The 17,696-nt window shown below is 37.7% G+C and overlaps 1 protein-coding gene across 1 annotated transcript in view; it reads right to left on the bottom strand.

The window, feature by feature from the left end:
* The window catches only part of MED13L (mediator complex subunit 13L), a gene marked incomplete at its 5' end in the record, with an annotated part of 289,095 nt that overhangs the window by 32,915 nt on the left and 238,484 nt on the right, over positions 1-17,696 (bottom strand). The window contains 8 exons of the mRNA XM_080822094.1: positions 661-866; positions 1,172-1,389; positions 6,503-6,602; positions 9,403-9,527; positions 9,839-9,944; positions 10,945-11,170; positions 11,989-12,717; positions 16,512-16,616. Coding sequence (XP_080678220.1) covers positions 661-866; positions 1,172-1,389; positions 6,503-6,602; positions 9,403-9,527; positions 9,839-9,944; positions 10,945-11,170; positions 11,989-12,717; positions 16,512-16,616 — 1,815 coding nt within the window. The remainder of the gene's footprint in view (positions 1-660; positions 867-1,171; positions 1,390-6,502; positions 6,603-9,402; positions 9,528-9,838; positions 9,945-10,944; positions 11,171-11,988; positions 12,718-16,511; positions 16,617-17,696) is intronic.

Below are 17,696 nucleotides of genomic sequence, written 5' to 3'. Positions count from 1 at the left end.
TGCCAAGACTTTTGCTTTACCCAACGCAGGTCATCCACACATTGTTTACCTGGTCCTGACAGAAATTTGAGTTTATGGCCTTATATTTTAAAGCATTTACTTTTTCAAGAAATTATTAATCATAGGGGAAACGGAATCTACACTGTTGACAGACTACTGTTTTTTGACAGAGTGAAATGTGCTCAAGCTACAATATACACCCCCTTTTCCTTCCTCTGTGTCATACCAGCCCTGCTGCTGCCTTTCTTATATGACATGGGGTCAGCGTCAGAGAAAGTGTCCATGCTAACACTTCATTTTAAAGTGCTTGAAGTAAGCACATTTGGAATCGTCAATCTGTATAAATCAAATACTTACCACCAGTATCCAAATAATATTACCAACTCCAATCTAGTGTTTGACTCTGCAGTCGACATGGATCTGATACTGAATGAGCATGCACACCATGGTTCTCTACCCAAATAACCTTAATTTATCCATGTACATAACAGTTAGAAAATATGCACATTTTCAACACAAAATAATGTGCACAAAAACATGAATGGCCAAAAAAGGAAAGTTTCAAATGATATGCTGATGTCATCATTTTAAGTAAATATTTAGTTAAGATCAAAACCACATTTCATAGGGCGAGTAACATAACACAGTCCCTGCACATACTTGTAGCCATCTCGATTGAAAATGGCTGCAGGTGGCATGGGCAGTTGTTCAATTTTAGGAGGGATCGCCCATGAAGGCCGAAACAGACAGGCATCAGGTATCTTCAGAGGTAGCAGGCACTGGCTCGGCAACATCTTCAGCGGAGCAAACGTGGAGGACCCCACGAAAGGCTGGAAGGTGGGAGCTTTGTGCACATATGAGAAGTCCTGGGACAACAAAGGGGGGCAGTGATAATGCCGGTGAACGACTTAGGACATACCACAACAATAACAAAAAGGACTGCAAGTCAGTATTTTTCTCATCTAATCAGCAGAAAATGCTAATACCAACATTTTAAATTAATCAAGACACTATAATTAAAATACCAAGCAAGGTACCTCATGATCCAATTCAGAGGACTGCTAGAAACTGAGGTATATGTGGCATACAGATAATATTATTTTGAGGAAAATGTATATGAATCTGCTTGAAAACCAGCCTGGCTCGATAAAATTCATACACTGGCAATTACCTTTACTTCCTCTGGTTTAGGACTTCCTAATCCATCTTCTACTTCCATTTTGAATTCAGTGAGCTGTGTTGAAACCATACTGACCATAGGGCTCTCCATCATGCCTAATGCTGTCACTGTCTCTGAACTGATTCCATCTTTATAATTCATTACAGGAGAAAATGCAGGGTGCTGTTCCAAGGAAGGAGGAGTGGGGAACATCCTTTGCAAGTCTGCAACTGCTAAAAGAGAAGAGGAGAGGAGAGAAAAGAAGAGAAGAGAAGAGAAGAGAAGAGAAGAACAGACAACAATATTTATTTTAACAGCTATAGGATTTCTAAAAAATCCCAGTTCATAGGCAGACACCCTACCTGTCATTAGAAATAATGCTAACTGAATGGTTCTATCAGTTACACAACAGAATATTAATAATGGAAGTCTCTAAGAAGAAGGCCATCAGCAAAAATTATCCTTTTCTGGAACTTTACCACTATCCCCTTGATGCTTTCTGATTTGGCTTAATTTGGCTTAATCTGGCTTAATTAAGTGAAAGAAGTCTACGTAATACATTTTTCTTCTAACAAATGATTGCCTGAAGAGTATAACAAGATGAAAATAAGTAGAAGCTGGAAAAAATTAGATGGAATTACTTTATTAATAAAGTTCTATCTCTGCTTACAAATATGTATGAAATATTTCAGAATTATATAAAAATGTGCTACAGCAAATTTTACATGGAAAATTCACCAGGCAGTTCTACTACAGAAAATAAAAATTGATTAGAGCTAGAATGGTGGTTTAGATGTAGTAGGATTACTTAGCTAGTTTGAAAAATCTACCACACTCACTGCTCTTTGGGGAAATGATTCCATATTGACATTAAATGCTATCCATATTGATATTAAAATGTAACTTCACCCTACCTAGAACCAAAAGACAATTTATTAAAAATCCAGCTAGTAAAAAAAGTATCATTTAAGAAATAGTTAAAACAGGGATCCTCAATCCTTTTTTAAAAAACATCTTAATATACCTGAGGTTAGCCATCATCATTAGCAGGGGCGCATTAAGGCAGGGATTCTGAAAAGTAGGAGCAGATGTAATGCAATCAAGTTGTGCTTGCAAAATTTGGCCACTAGGAGGTGCCCTGTACAGCAAATTTATTTACAAATTGAGAGCCTCGAGTTTAACTCAGTGTTCTGCCATGGTATCTGATGTCCCATTTTCCAATCATATTGTTCTTTCTAGCAACTTCAGCATTTAAAGAGGCAAACACTAACCACTGACTAGGCTAAGATATGACCTGTAGCTCTGAATCACAAATGAAGAAAGAATAACCACGCTACACTCTGCCCTGGGCTAGCATCTGAGGCAAAGCCCTGTAAAGCAGCAGCACCCAGAGCAGTTCCACAGCTCAGCGCTGCTACAGCCGGGTCAGGTCATTTCCTCCCTGGGGGCCTCGACCCTTCATCTAAATGGCTGGACTAGATGTGTGATTCTCACCAGGCTTACTTTCTTTCCTTTGTTTATGGGAGGATGGGGAAGCTTCCGCCATATGGAGGCAGAAAAAAAAAAGGTGAGAACCTCTGCATGAGATGATCTTTAAAACACATTTCCTAGTTAAACAATTATATAATCCTGAATAATTTACCTTCTCTTGGCCTCCAGTGGTTATCTGTACAACAAGGGAAGGAAGAGGCCAACAAATAGGATCTCAGATACCAACTTTCCCTCTCATTAGAGAAGCTCCACTTCCATTTATTTCCTACAGTAGGATTCTGTATAAGATTTCATTAGACAAATGGTGCCTGCTGCCGCCAAGAAAAAAAGAAAGAGAAAAAGAAAAAAAGGGGGAGGGAAGAAAAAAACCAACTCCCCCGCCAAGTAGATCTTCAAGGTACCTTCTTCCTAGGGCAGTATTCTACCGTTAAGGAACGGAACAATTCCTAGAACTGGGGATATAAGCCAAGCCAGAAACTCCCAGAGAAAGAGTGGAGTCTGAGGAGGAAAAACGGGTCTTAAAATGTATCAGCAGTGAGATCAGTAAGTTCTTTAAAACGAGAGTGAAGACTTCAATACTGAGTTAGGTTCCACTTGAAAATATATACATCACCTTTATCTTTCAGTCCCTACTCCTTTTCCCAAGCCAAAGACCGGCTCTGGGTCAATTTTAATATAAAATTAATGTTTAAGTGTAACATTTAAAATCCTAAGTCTTCCTCATAAAATCTTCAAACTCCTATTATAGGTCTTAATCATCAAGTTATTTGAAAAATAAACTGTACAAATTCTCTTTGTGTTAAAGTATTCTGGCTATGGTGTAAAATTTTACCAAAAATTATTTTTATTAAATTAGCTATTAAATTTTGTCAAAGAAATGTAATAAAGGCGTTTCTCACTGTAATAAAGGCATTTCTCATTCTCAAATTCTTTGATGCTATCTAACACAGTTGTGTATCTCAATTTCTTTTTTTTTGAATAAACATTTCTTTGTTTTAAGATTTTATTTACTTATTTGACAGAGAGATCACAAGTAGGGGGAGAGGCGGTGGGGGTGGGGGGAGCAGGCTCCCTGCTGAGCAGAGAGCCTGATGTGGGGCTCGATCCCAGGACCCTGGGATCATGACCTGAGCTGAAGGTGGAGGCTTAACCCACTGAGCCACCTAGGCGCCCATGTGTATCTCAATTTCAACACCTCAGCTTGGTATTTTTTATCAAAGGTAAAAGAGAACACACAAAAAATTACGGAAAATAAGATTCCACCTGCCAGACATTCACTTTAGAAAGTGGCTTTCACTATTCTTATTCGCAGATAGTTGTTTTTTTTTTGTTGTTTTTTTTTTTTTGGTAAGAGTTTATTTTTAAATAATCTCTACACCCAACCTGGGGCTAGAACTCATAACCCCAAGACCAAGAGTTGCATGTTCCACTGACTCAGCCAGTCAAGCACCCCATTATCAGATATTCTTAAGGAAGACTCTTAGCCTCGCTAGCTTCAAGTTTCTCATCTGCAAAATGGTAGTAATATCTACCTCATATTTTTTGTGCACATTAAATAAGATACACATAGAAGAGAACACTTTACCACGTAACATCTAAACGTTCAGTAAGTGGTGAAGTCAGTAATAATTAGCCCACCCTCCCCATTTTTGACTGGGCCAAAGATGAAAATGCTGTTAAGTTACAAGCAATTTCTGAGAAAGATACAACCTTAAACAGGTATTAAAATGAAAGAAGGAATTGGAGTCAAAGAAAGAAGACAGAAACCCAAAGAAACATTCTGGTCCCCCAAAATAGAAAACCATGGCTTGCTTGTTCAATTTTCTTTTTAAAAATGCTAAAGTAAGGGAGAGAACAGCTACCAGAATGGGCTGGAGTTGAGGTATATTATTGTATGTATTATTCTCACACAATACTACCTTAACACAGACTTGATGCCAAATTAAACCTAGTTATTACTGTATGTTGCTTTCTTCACTGTAACTACATACACGAATGAATAATTATGGACCTATTCTCTCAAACACAGTATCCACTAGCCATATACGGCTATAGGGCACTCAAGCCAAGGGTTGTCCAAACGGAGATGTGCTGCATGTATAAAATTACACAACAGATGCCAAAGAGTTAGTACAACAAAAAAAAGAATGTAAAATACCTCATTATTTTCTACATTGATTACATGTAAAAATGACACTATTGGTTATAGTAAGTAAATATATTATTTAAATTAATTTTACATGGTTCTTCTTTACTTCCTTTAATGTAACTACTAGAAAATTTAAGATTGTTTGTGTATTTCTATTAAATTGGACAGTGTTATTCTAGACACTAAATTTTATAATATGTCAGTCTCTCTGCCTCAATGTACAATAAAGCTCTTGCAGAGATGAGAACTTCTTGCCATGCTATTTCATGGTCATGCCTGGGGGAGGGGAATACTGTGTGTATGTCCATTTACACACACATACACACATTTACCCTGTATACTTTGCACACATTGAAAGATCCTCTTTACGCTTCTATATCTGTACTTTCCTAATGCTTATACTTTTGCTGTATTTCAAATTAATTAATTTTTATAGCCTGTACTTTGTCAGAAAATTTTGAGTAACTTCTTTTTGAAACAATTATTTTCAAAATAAAAATGAGCAAAAGAAGAGAGTACACCATATACTTTCCTGGGCAATGATACTAACTAGCAGAATAGTTTGTGAGTGCAATATTGTTAGCCCAATAATCTTGGACAAGTTATCAGACATTTTAACATTTAACATCACAACGTATCACTTAATGTCAAAAAGGGCAGAGGATTAACTGGTTCAATACAAGGGAAAGAATTCATTCATCTGACCTATTCATATGTATCTGCTTTAATATTGTCTCTTTTAATCTGTGAATTCCATGTTTGCAAAATTCTGCAGTGCGGAGTAATAAAAAAAGAAAAATGTTTAATTAAAAAAACTACAGCAACTGGCTGGCTACCATTATTCATTTTCATACATGTCATGCTTGAGAAAGTGTTGCATATTTTAAAAAGCTATGGATCTACTAAAGCTGTCAAAATCCAATCTCTGTATACTTCACACTTCTACATTTGAGTAAATCAGCACATATTTATAGGTTCATAAAACTTTTTGACTCATCCCTATGACACAGTGGTTTTTCCCCTCAATTTGTTCTCATTACCAGCTGAAATTAATGAGAAGGTATTAAAGAATGATTTGCAATGGAATTATGTTTCTGCTTCAGAATACCCATGTAAGCTACCCTGACTGTCTTTGTCTTGTACAATACTGTAGTTTCCTAGGGTGAAGAGTAACTTTAAAAAAAAACAAAAAAGGAAGTTTCTCTTGTCATCATAGACAATTAACTATTTTACCTCAAAAGAAAACACAAAAACTTCAGTATGAATTAGAAAAAGGACCACGAAAAAACAAATGTTCCTCATCCTTGGGTAAATTGAATTTTTTGAAACATCTCATACAAGCTCTTATACTGGAATATCACTCTGAAAATCACTGTGTAACATTTATCCTACTAGGAAAAGGCTATTAAAGAAACAAACATAAAACACATTTTTCCACATTCTAAAGCATAAGAGTTAATTCATAATTTGAAAACAAAAGCAAAAGAAATTCAAACTAAGATGGTCTCTTAGCTGTCTGCCCCATCTTAGGAATTCCAACTTATATAAATTTTTTTTTTTTTAATTCACAGTTAACATTCTTTTGAAAAAGAAAAAAAAAAAAGGGAGGGACAGAGGGGAACCTCATATAAGGCAGCACTGAGTATGAGAACATTTTGTATAAATTATAAATAGTAAACCAAAGCTCCATTTCCTTTTCTTACTTGGGGGGTAAGGAACGGCAGCTCTTCCATCCTTCCCAAGAGGTCGGTCTTCTGCCCCAACTGTAGGCATTTTTGATGAACGCAGTGCAGGTGACACAGCCTAAGAAAAGATTATTATTGAAACAGGGCAACACACGTGTATCTAAGTAAGGCAGTAGTCAACTATTTCTTAACATACGCCTACTGATATTTTGGAATAAAGGTGCTTCCTTACACAGTGTTTACAAGTGAACTTCTAGAAATACCCCCAGACTGTGAAGCCAAGACGGCTACAAGCTTATCCAGAATGAAAACCAGAGTGACTGAGTCTTGTTTGCCTGGATCTGGTAAGGGCAAACTGTACCATCAAAGCACAACCTACAGACCTTAAGCAAATCTTCCTCCCAGGTCATTAGAGAAGTGGTTTTAGGGACACAATAATTAAATTAGGGTGGTGCCTCCAAGGAGTAATTGGCTATCATTCTGGCTTTCCTTCTGTTTGGAAGCAGGCAGTTAAAAGAGGTGACCTCAAGCCCTGCCGAAGTATGATACTTCTATTTTTCACCACAAAAAGCCAGGTATCTTCTGCTCTTATTTCCACAGTTACCATTCATCTTCATAAAAAATAACCTTATCACATAAAATTATTGAAATATGCAGGGAGGGCTTTTCCTTGAGTTGTTACTCAAAACAAATGAAGTCCTTTAATAGGCAAGATTATCTTTAAGAACTCAAATGAATAAGTGGCAAGATAAAAAAAAGCAAAAAATATTCTCACAAATAGAAGGCCTTTTACGTGTGTATACTTATTCAATGTCACAGGGTTGAAGTGTAAAATTAAATTCAAAGACATTTGAGATGAAAACTTGGACAACAGTCTCACAACACCAGTTTTCAGTAAGATGAATTAGCAACAATTCTAAGGTAAGCGATTCTCTTGATTAAATGCCAGACTAGAAATCAGAGTAAAGCAGAATCATTTCAGAGAAATGAAAGTTAGATTAAAAACGTCCAACCCTCCTTCACATATTAACATTACTAAGAATATATTCAAAAACCAAAGTAAATATACCCTCATTTAGTTCAACAGTAATACATAATTTATACAGAGATAAGTACAACGGCTCTGAGCGCCAGTACAATCACTGGGGATGATGGCTGTGAACAGTCCCCAGCTACCCCACAATGCTTGCTTTGCCCTCTTTCTTATTCCTCCCTTTCTACTTCTTTTTGATTCCGTGTCTTTTCATGTTTTGTCCTACCATCCCCACCAAAGCAGCTAACCAAACCCTAAGGATCACTAAAACCAATCCTACATAACGCCTGACGTTTAGGGAGATGGTCAAGTTCAAAAAGGCTCTCAGATGCCTGGATCAATGCTAAAGAAACATGTCATTTCTTGTACTGCAGTTTTTCTCACTGCCGTGTCCTCTTCCTTCATGCAGCCACTGCCTGAATTTCCATCCTTGTGTTTTAATCCAATAAAAGTTACCAAACAGTACTCCTGCTTTCTGTGTATGAGGCTGGTGAAAACCAGCACTCGCTTCTACCAAGTCAGTTCCACACTCAGCAGCCTTCACAGAAGGACACGTTATAGGCAAAGTTCTCAGTTCAAAGCTATAAGAGTGGTCAAAAACCTTCCTAACCCTGTCTTTACCCACCACTCAGAGAGCAGACCAACGGTCTGTTCCCTATTGTCCCAAACCTCAGCTGGTTCATTCTGTTGCTTAACCACGGCTCATTCCAGGCTCAAACTAATGCCTTTCCCCCGCCTCTCACCTAACCCTCTTTCCACATCTGAAGTCAAATCTTTTCTTGGAGGCCATTATGATATCATCATCTTCTAAGTACTTAACATTGGTATAATGGCGTATAATATCTGTTAATGAGACACATTTTTATTTTAAAGTGAGAACAGGCTTTAGAATTCTGATTCCTACTTAACCTTTAAGTGTTAACTTAAACACTGCTCGCCTGTCACTTTGTACTTGAACGTCCAGCATCTTTAGACGCAGGTCAAGTTACTGCACTCACAGTAATAAGCGCACATGGGTGTATACATTTTTATATATTTTTAAGTAGATTTGTAACTTTCTTTATATGCACTTCTCTGGAGGTCTGTGGGTACCTCAAGTGTCAGGGCAGGATAATAATACCTGTAACCTCAGGTACACATCACAGGAAGTGACCATCAAATGAGTAACAAATACATGGGAAATGGACAAAAGGGAAGGAAGCTAAGTACATAAGTGAAAGAAAAATAAACTAATAAACTTATTTCCTTGAAGAGAGGGCCTATCTTACTCATTTCTTGGTTCCCCTAAAAGTTAACAGGTACTTCTTTTTGCCTAAAAGTACAGAGATGGTTAGGAGGATGAGGACATAAATTTCCTGATTAAGAGCAGCTCAGCTGTTCTTCTAAGAATTGTCATTCTTATCTGTCACTTTAACCACATCATGCCTTAAATTATTTAACTTCTATACAGTGCCACAACCCTAAAAAGTACAGATCATACTTGTTTATCTCTCAAAATGTAGACTAAGTTCTTACTGATGACATGAATAAAAAGTTACAGGGGCATTATCTTTATAATCAGAGCTAAAGGGACTATATAATATACTTCTACTAGTCTCATGATATTTAGAAGGATTTAAAAACTGAATGGGAAAGCTTTTAATATTTACAACAGGAATAAACTAATAAAAGAAGACATCAACAAAGGGAAACCAAGGGGCGTTAGAGACTACAGTGACAACTTTTAGAATCCTTTCAAAGTATACAAACATTTCTGCAGAACATTCTGAACCTGAAATAAGAGGCCCCAAAACTCAGTAGACAAAACAATAAGGAAATACTCCAACAGTGACCCAAGTTCTCCCATGTAAGGAGATTTCTGTTTCTGCAGCTATGACAGACTCACCCCAAGTTCGTCATCATCGGAATTATCAAAGATGTTGTCTAAGTCATGCAGGGAAGGTGCCAGATCTGTCACCTGTGTAAGGCTACTGGAGCCAGCTCTGCCAGCAGCATTATCCTGCCGGACATCTGCGGGAAAGGAGGCAAAGATGCAGAATAAGCGACTTCATCCATAGAGAAGGAGTGAGAAAAGGGAATGGATCTCAATGCGCAAGACCTGCCTGTGAATTTTTTCCCTAGGTTTTCAGTTAAATTTAGAGACAATTATTTCCAAATATGTTTATCAGTTTTGAAAGTAACTGAAAAACAAACTATGAAAAATTAAAGATGGGATCCAATTACTGCTATTACAGTAAAAATATAATTCTAAATCGAGAAGCATCTCCCTTGCATTTTACTTTAGCAACAATCCAAGTGAGGCAAATAATCATTGTACACACCTGTTTTAGTAGCAGAACTGAAAATAGACATGGCATTTTTCCCATCAGGCACCGGCGTGGAATGACCTGGTGTAGTGACATCCTTGGTACCAAATCCATCCTCTGACTGTGTAATAAATTCAGCCAAACAAAACACATGAACACCAACCCAAAGTGTGGAATATGAGGGAGAACACAAAGAATTAGAGGGTAGAATGGAACTTATTATGAGCACAAGTATGATAAACCATGGTCTATGCAACCAAGGGAAATAAAAGATATGTCCTTTTCCCTGAATTTAAACAGAACCCAAAACTCCCACACTGTCCTTCCAATCCTATGGAGTATTCTGAGTCAATCTGGATTTTATGCCTAACCAGTACTGGTGGCATTTGATTACAGACCTGCCACGGTGTTAAAAGCTGCCTTTAATAACATCATAGATACTGAATTATGGTTCGAGCTTTCTGGATCTAGATAGATCTCTACAAAGGAATCTCTGAAGCATTCTCCTGAACTGTACAGGCCTCTTTTAGTTGTCTTATTTCCTCTATTCTTAAGAATACCTCTTTAAATGGTCCAGTATTTTGAAATGTTTTAAAATTTGAGGCTAAAGACAGCACACACCCCCAGTACTCATTTTTATGACAATGAAACCACTAAAATTAATACTGACACAATCTAGGAGTAGTGTTGATAATAATTCAGATAGATATATAGGTAAAGCGCTTGGTACAGTAAACACACTAAGCGCTAAATAACCAATAGATACTGTTATCAACATTTTTTTTCCTTACATTTTGGATATTCTGAATAATAATTAAAAAGAAATAAGCAGGGAGCATAGGCCAACAAGAATTAGCATATGAGAGGAAACATGCACTTGTAAGCTAGAGCCTGGAAAATATGAGGCTTCATTTATGTTCAGCTGACTTTTAAACAAAGGTGAGCCATGACATAAAAAGGAACAATACGTTGTTTGATACAATAGTACCAAGAGCATGAATATGGGGACAGAGCAATCAGGCAAGACTACCTCAAACATTCTGCCTCAAAAGTTTTCCCATACATGTTGTACTGACATAGATCAAAACCCGTACCATGCTGGATACTATGTTAAATAGTACCTTATTCTTTTTCAGGGAATCCTTCTCTGTCCCTTGTTTGCATTTCTTGTTTGCTGTAAAGATGTATTTTATGTCGCCATCCTCAAAGGTATATGGATCATTGACTTCTCCCAAACTGTCTCCAGGTTGTTGAGCTAGAGGCAATGGGTCAAGGAAGTGGAGTGGCTGCATCTGGGGCTGCTTTTCTTGCCAGATTTTAAACCGTTTGTTAGGTTGTGCTAAGAGTCTAAAAGGGAAAATAAATGATAATTTAAGCAAGTTAACAAAGTAAAAAGATTTATTATCTTTTTTTTAAAAGCAGCATTTATAATTTAAAGCACTTGCAAAACTTGAACTTAGAAAATTTATCTCTATAAAGAAGTTCTTTTAGAGATGATGTTCACAAATAAAACTTAGTAGGTCTCTGTGAAGAACATGCTTCTGTCTCTGATTCCATGGATTCCAGTTAAGAGCATAGATGTGCTCTAAGGACAGAATGACTAGGTTCAAGTTCAATCTGTGTCATCTTCTAACTGTCTGACCCTCGCTTCTTTCTCAGCTTTGAAAATAAGGTAGTAATATGACTGTGGTGAAGATGAACTGAGATGGTCTGGGTAAACTGTCAAGAATAACGGATAGCTCAACAGCACTAAAAACAGTATTATTACCAGATGCAGGATACATACCTGACTGCATGCAAAGCCTTCCTTAAAAGTGTCAACATACAAAGAAGGCACTGACCACAAAATGAAAAGTTTCATCAAGCTACATCCTTTGACTAACAAATAGCAGGCCAAAAATAAATTAATACCAAGTCCTAAATGCCACAATGAAACCTTTATATGGCAACATGTTTAAATAATGACACATGTGAAACCTCACTAAGGAGAAAGCATTTGACTTTTCAGCATTTTCCAAATGCAGAGTCCAGAATGGTGAAGAAAAGCACGTTTCATTTTGGCTCTGAAGGGTGAACATGGGGAGATGAGGAGGAAAGCCCCGACTCTCAGGACCCTACGCCTTGGTCAGTGGGCATCAGGTGGGTGGTATGCAGAGTCGCCTTACCTTTGCAACGCAGTGCTCTCTGAGTTTACCTCCATTCTGGCATCACATCTGTCTCCCTGGAGCTCTGGGGGCCGGAACTCAGCATCATCAATGCGGGGGAGGCGATAACTGTGCCACCACTTGTCTGATGACTCAGGGTTCGAGGGCCTAACCCCACAATATAAGGCTGTCTCGCTGACCTCTGCCATCAGAGGCAGTCTTTGGCCTACGAGGACAGTTCTGTCATCCAGAGTCGACAACTGCTGGAGTTCTAGCCCATTTCCATAGAGGGCTGGGTTCACAGGAACAGATGGCGGGTCCAAACTCTCTGTTTCCTGACCTCGTGGTTGAGGGCTGAGTGTTGGTGGCAGAGGGGAAATAGGGGAATGAGGTGAATCCATAGGATTCAGATTCATTTGCTTGCTTGTATTTCTGGAAGGCACGGCCATTTGTTTATCATACTTCCTACTGCTAGACACCTCTAAGGAGGAGTCTATCCCTCCCAATCCTAGCTTCTGTCCTGGTGTGTCCTGCTCCACACAGAACTCGTCAGCCACAGAGGGCCTATGGTGAAATGGTATCAAGGGTCTCTTTTGCAATTTGTCTCCCTTTTCTGGTCTTTCTGTTGTTTTGTGCTTAGACGCAGGAGGTGGTAAAGAAGAAGATGATGATGGTCCTGCACTGAACCCTGGTTGAGATATTGCGGGAGGTCGATTGGGTCCTACTGTACAACGTTTTAAAAGTTTATGCCTGAAATGAGAATTAAAATAAGGTCAAGAAACAGACCTGAAATCTAACTGTTACATATAATATGTATGTAATACAATGTATGTAATATAATGTAATTTATGTAATAGAATGTTGTAACAGTATAACATTACTACATCATTATAACATTGCAAATAGAAGGCTCTGATAAGGTTTTGTCTTTTAAGCACACACTAGATCCCCAAATCACTGAAAAGGACTCTAGGTGTTAATTATTTTTATAATGATTAAAAACTGCAAGACTCTGATGGAAAGTGGTGAATCAAGCACACATAAGTTAAGCAGATAAGAGATGGACTTAACAGTGCTAACCCCTACCAAAGTTCAAATTTGGTGACGCCTTCAGATAACGTATTCACACTGCATCTTAAAACCAAGAGTAATGAGATCATTTGCCAAGAAAGAGAGAAAAAATCTTCTGATTTCTATCTTACAACACTCTACTAACTCCAATATAGAATGGCTTATAATTGCTTGTACTATTGTAAATTGGGAATAAAATAATTATGTGATTCTCCCCCAAAGTGTGAAAACAAGAAAATGAGGGTCAATCCACAAATCTTTAACAGAATAAATAGACTAGAAATCTTATATGCCATTCTTATCAAAAAAAGAAGGAATAAAAGACAACTTTGGATCTTCCAGACTCACAAAATTAGACAGAAATAAAAAAAAAAATGGTGAGTGAATATGAAAACAACAAATGCAGCTGTACCAAGCAGGGTAGCAAGTCTGCTCACATCCTAACACATTTCTTGGCAAGCATAGGTGTGAGATACTGCTCAGGAAGGGCCCACTAGATGATGCCAAGGTTTAATCTGTGCAACAAAGTTATACAGTAGGTCAGCCAGTTCCTCCCAATATATAAATCCACCCAGGGAAAAAAACCTGAGCTCTCCTGCCCGTGCAGCAGTAACTCTCTGAGGCCACTAGGGTGGCATTAAATTACTGCTATATCACACTCAATGGTGCCCTAGTGAGCAGTAAAACGGATTTGTGTGGCATAATGGGATGGTTTAGTGGGACAGCAGGATGGCCACCCTGCCCCATAAGGCCATTAAATAGTGTGAGGAGTGGACCGTTCCATAACGGGTTTGGTAATCTTGCAGTAGATAATCTGAAAAGACTCTTGCTGAAGTCTTCGCTACTCTTTAAAAAAAAAAAAAATCTGAGTTTGAAGAAGGTTGTTTAAGCATAAAGCTACTGACAATAAGAGGAAAATTGCACTTTAAATCTCCAGGGCACAGCAGCACACTAAGAGGTGAATGTCTCATCTGAAAATAATCTCAATCACATCTTGCAAGAGTGCTTATTTTAAAACAGTTCAAAGAATCTTTTACATAAAACTTTTTCACTTGGATTTTCTCTCTCAGAGCATTTACCCACACGACCAGTCCTTTGATAGATACTTTATGGTAACCTCTTCAAAGTAAGGACTTTTGGCAAACTAGAACATCTCATAAAGTCATTTTTTTTCAATTGTATTTAATGACTCGACTACATTGTGAAATGGTTACAATCAGGGATACATCAGTAAGTAACAGACTATCACGGCAAGTCTCTGAACAGGTAAAAGGCCTCAGTGAAGCAAGGAGCAGGAAATCATCCTCAAAAGGCTAACTATACGGTGGTCCAGTGGTGGGAAGGAACCAGAAGCAGGACCAAATAGTGTAGAAACACAAGGTGACTAAAAGAACGAGGCAACTAGAATTACTGTCATAGACATTTCCAAGGAAATCAGTGTGAAATGCAAGGATAAAATCCATCTATAAAATGAAGAAAAATAATAAACGATAAAGTTTCTAGGCTGAAAAGGGGAAACTGTGATAAAAATTACTGGAACAAGATATTCGTGAGAAAACACACATGTTAATATTAAGGATATTTCTTAAAGGCACCCCCTAAAATATAAGACCAGAGTATGTATGAGAAGTTAGGTCTAGAGATAAATACTTGTAAGTCAATGGAATGAAATGCATAACTAAAAAAAGACCTGACGGTATAAGAATTTGGTCAGGAAATAGAGGAGTGATTCCAAAGGACAAAAGAAAAAGTGCTGTCTATTTACACTTCAGGTAAAAATAATTCAAGGGAGCAAATAAAAAGTCACAGAAATCAGCAAAAAGGTTATTTTTAACAGGTGAAAAATCTAGATTAAGGAAAAGAGGAGCAAAAATAGGATGAGGCCATAAGCAAAGCTAAATACACCAACATTTTTATCCTAGGTACTTTCTAAAGGTGGCCCATAACTTGGCTGTGAGCTGTTCAGAAATAAGAATTAATAAGAAAGGGCTTTCTGTCACACAAGTTACAATGGCCTAGAAACAGAAGGAAAACAGGTATTCAGCTGGTATACCACACCTATCCTGAGATGAGAGGTGCTCAGAAAGGATCCTTATTGAACAACTTCTTCAAAAACACCCTCCTTAAAAAATCAATAGTGAACATTTCATTAGGCTAATATTTACAGCATCTCTTAAAAAAAAAAAAAAAAAAAAAAAAAGCTGACCAGAGAGGCAGAGCTTGATAAAAGAGAATCAACATAAGGGACAAGAGAGGAGAGGACGGGAATATGGTGTCAAAACTGCTCTTTAAGCGTGTACACATTCACACACACAGTTTGCATATATTCTCAGGGGTCATTTGACTGCCTCCCTACCCCGAAGCCAACTTATTTATGTCACAATAAGAATCCCTAAAAAACTAGGGAAATGAATGGCCATTTTCTTAATATACTTTATCTCAAAAGAACTTTTTCTAAGTGTTGAACAGTATCAAATGTGAAAATATGTACTTTGAAAGCAAAGCTACTCTAAGTTGCTCATTAAGTGAATAATCACCATCACATCCTCAATAGTCACCTGAGCTAGGGGTGAGGACGACATACACTTAAGAAATCTAAGAACGCTGGGGCACTTGGCTGGCTCAGTTGGTTAAGTGTTCGACTCTTCATTTTGGCTCAGGTCATGATCTCGGGGTCATGAGATCAAACCCCGCATCAGGCTCTGTGTTCAGCACAGGGTCTGATTGAGATTCTCTCCGTCCCTCTCCTCCTGGCTCTCCCCCTGCATGCACCCATTCTGCCCTCTTGCATATGTGTGAAATAAATAAATAAAATCTTAAAAAAAAAAAAAAAAGTCTAAGAACCCTAATGAAAGCCCATGACAAGAAGACTCTTTACTACTACAAGGAGTGATAAGTCAAGGTAATATACAGGGGAGCAAATATTTTCTACAGAAATCAATTCAGGGTTCTATTCAAGTATCTAACTGAATGAATAATTTTAGCTTCTGGCAGGTTTTATTACTAAATACCTATCTCACGCATCAAAACATACCAGCACTGACAACAAGACAAATTATCTATGGAAGGTCGATTTAATCCAAATTCTATGAACTCTAGCCAACTTGTTTAGTATTTATCTCTACTTTAAAATTGAGAACAATTAAATAAATTCATTTAAAGGGGAATAGATTGTCTTATCAAATGCCTTTTGGTTTTGGAGTAGTTACTGCAAAAAAATTTGTGGGAGAAATTTGATAACAGGGCCACAGTCACAGTTGTCAAATAAAGCTCTTTTTGAGTCCTGACAATAAAACTGTTATCATCTGTATATAAAAAAAGACCTATCTTTTCCTTCTCTACTAGAGGAAGACTGAAAACAAAACAAAACAAAATAAAATGATGAAGAAGAAGCAGTCCGAGAGTCCACGAGACAGCCAACGAAAGGTCCCAACATTCTATCTGACTCCTGTTCTGCCCTGTCTACTACCTACCTAGAACAGGAACAGCTGACTCTTTGGGTTGGATCCACAAAATCCCAAGTAGCAGGATTATTAGCAGGCTCTTCTTCAAGAGTTGGAGTTGACATTTGGCTCCTCCTAAAAAAGGTTAAAAATGTGACTTGTGTAAACATGAGAAAGTATTTATACCTCGATGGGGGAGGGGGATGTTTTAAAAGACCTGAATACATTTCACATAGTAATGTTATCTAGCTGATAGTGCTGAGCAATCCAAGGTTGGGGGCGGGGCTGGGGAGGGGGGCGTAGGGAGAACAAACTTATTGTATGCACTAGAAGAAGCAAGATTCAAAATATTTCTATTTAAGTTGGCTGCACATTTTAACATGGATACAAAGCACTTAAAACACTATCTGGCACTATTAGTTGTTGCTTTAAAAAGTCACCTAAATTTTGTAGAAATTAACTTAAATTTTTAAAATTATCTTTTCCCAGCATCTGTGAATTTATGCCCTGAGACAGGGCAGACTGTTTAAGCCACTCTTAAAACTCCTATATTCACTAGCATTTAAGCAGCACTCTACACTTGTAATGTGAATTAAAGACAAGGAAAAAATTACCTCCTACTTGTCACTAGTAATTGGTAGCAAAAAGCAGATGTCTATTATTACACAGTGACAGTAAGAACACTGGGCAGTATTTCTGTATTGCTGGTTTAGCTATAGCTGATATTGCAAAGTGCTCCAGTGACAGCTCTAGAAGGACTTCTCTTACTCTCCACCCTCCCTTGCCCTTCTGGGTGTCTCACTGCCCTGTTCTGTGCTGTGGATTAAAGAGGCTGTTAGAACTGGTGGAGGTGACAGGTTAGTGGTGATAAAAATCGAAGACAGTAAATGAGAAGAAACGAAAAAGAAAATGTTAACTTGGAAATTATCCAGGCATTGTAGCTAGAAGTGAAAATATCTGCACCAATTATTCTAGAGCAAAGGCTCATTTTCAAGTGACTAGAGATCTCTTTTTAGTTTTAGAACATGACATATAATCTCCCACTGCAATTACTTTAGATTTTATCTACTATACCTTCTTTAGCAGCCTAATCTAGAACCAGTTCACGAGAGATAAATACATAGTATGAATTTCCTAAAATCTAGACCCAGATGACAGCTTTTATATCTGTATGTCAAACTCTTTAAGTAGTAGTGACTGTAGAAACATTTAACT

This window comes from Martes martes (assembly GCF_963455335.1).
Source record: "Martes martes genome assembly, chromosome: 13".
In the NCBI taxonomy this organism is placed as follows: Eukaryota; Metazoa; Chordata; class Mammalia; order Carnivora; family Mustelidae; genus Martes; species Martes martes.
Note: the sequence above shows the minus strand (reverse complement) of the source record. Positions and strands in the feature narration are given on the sequence as shown.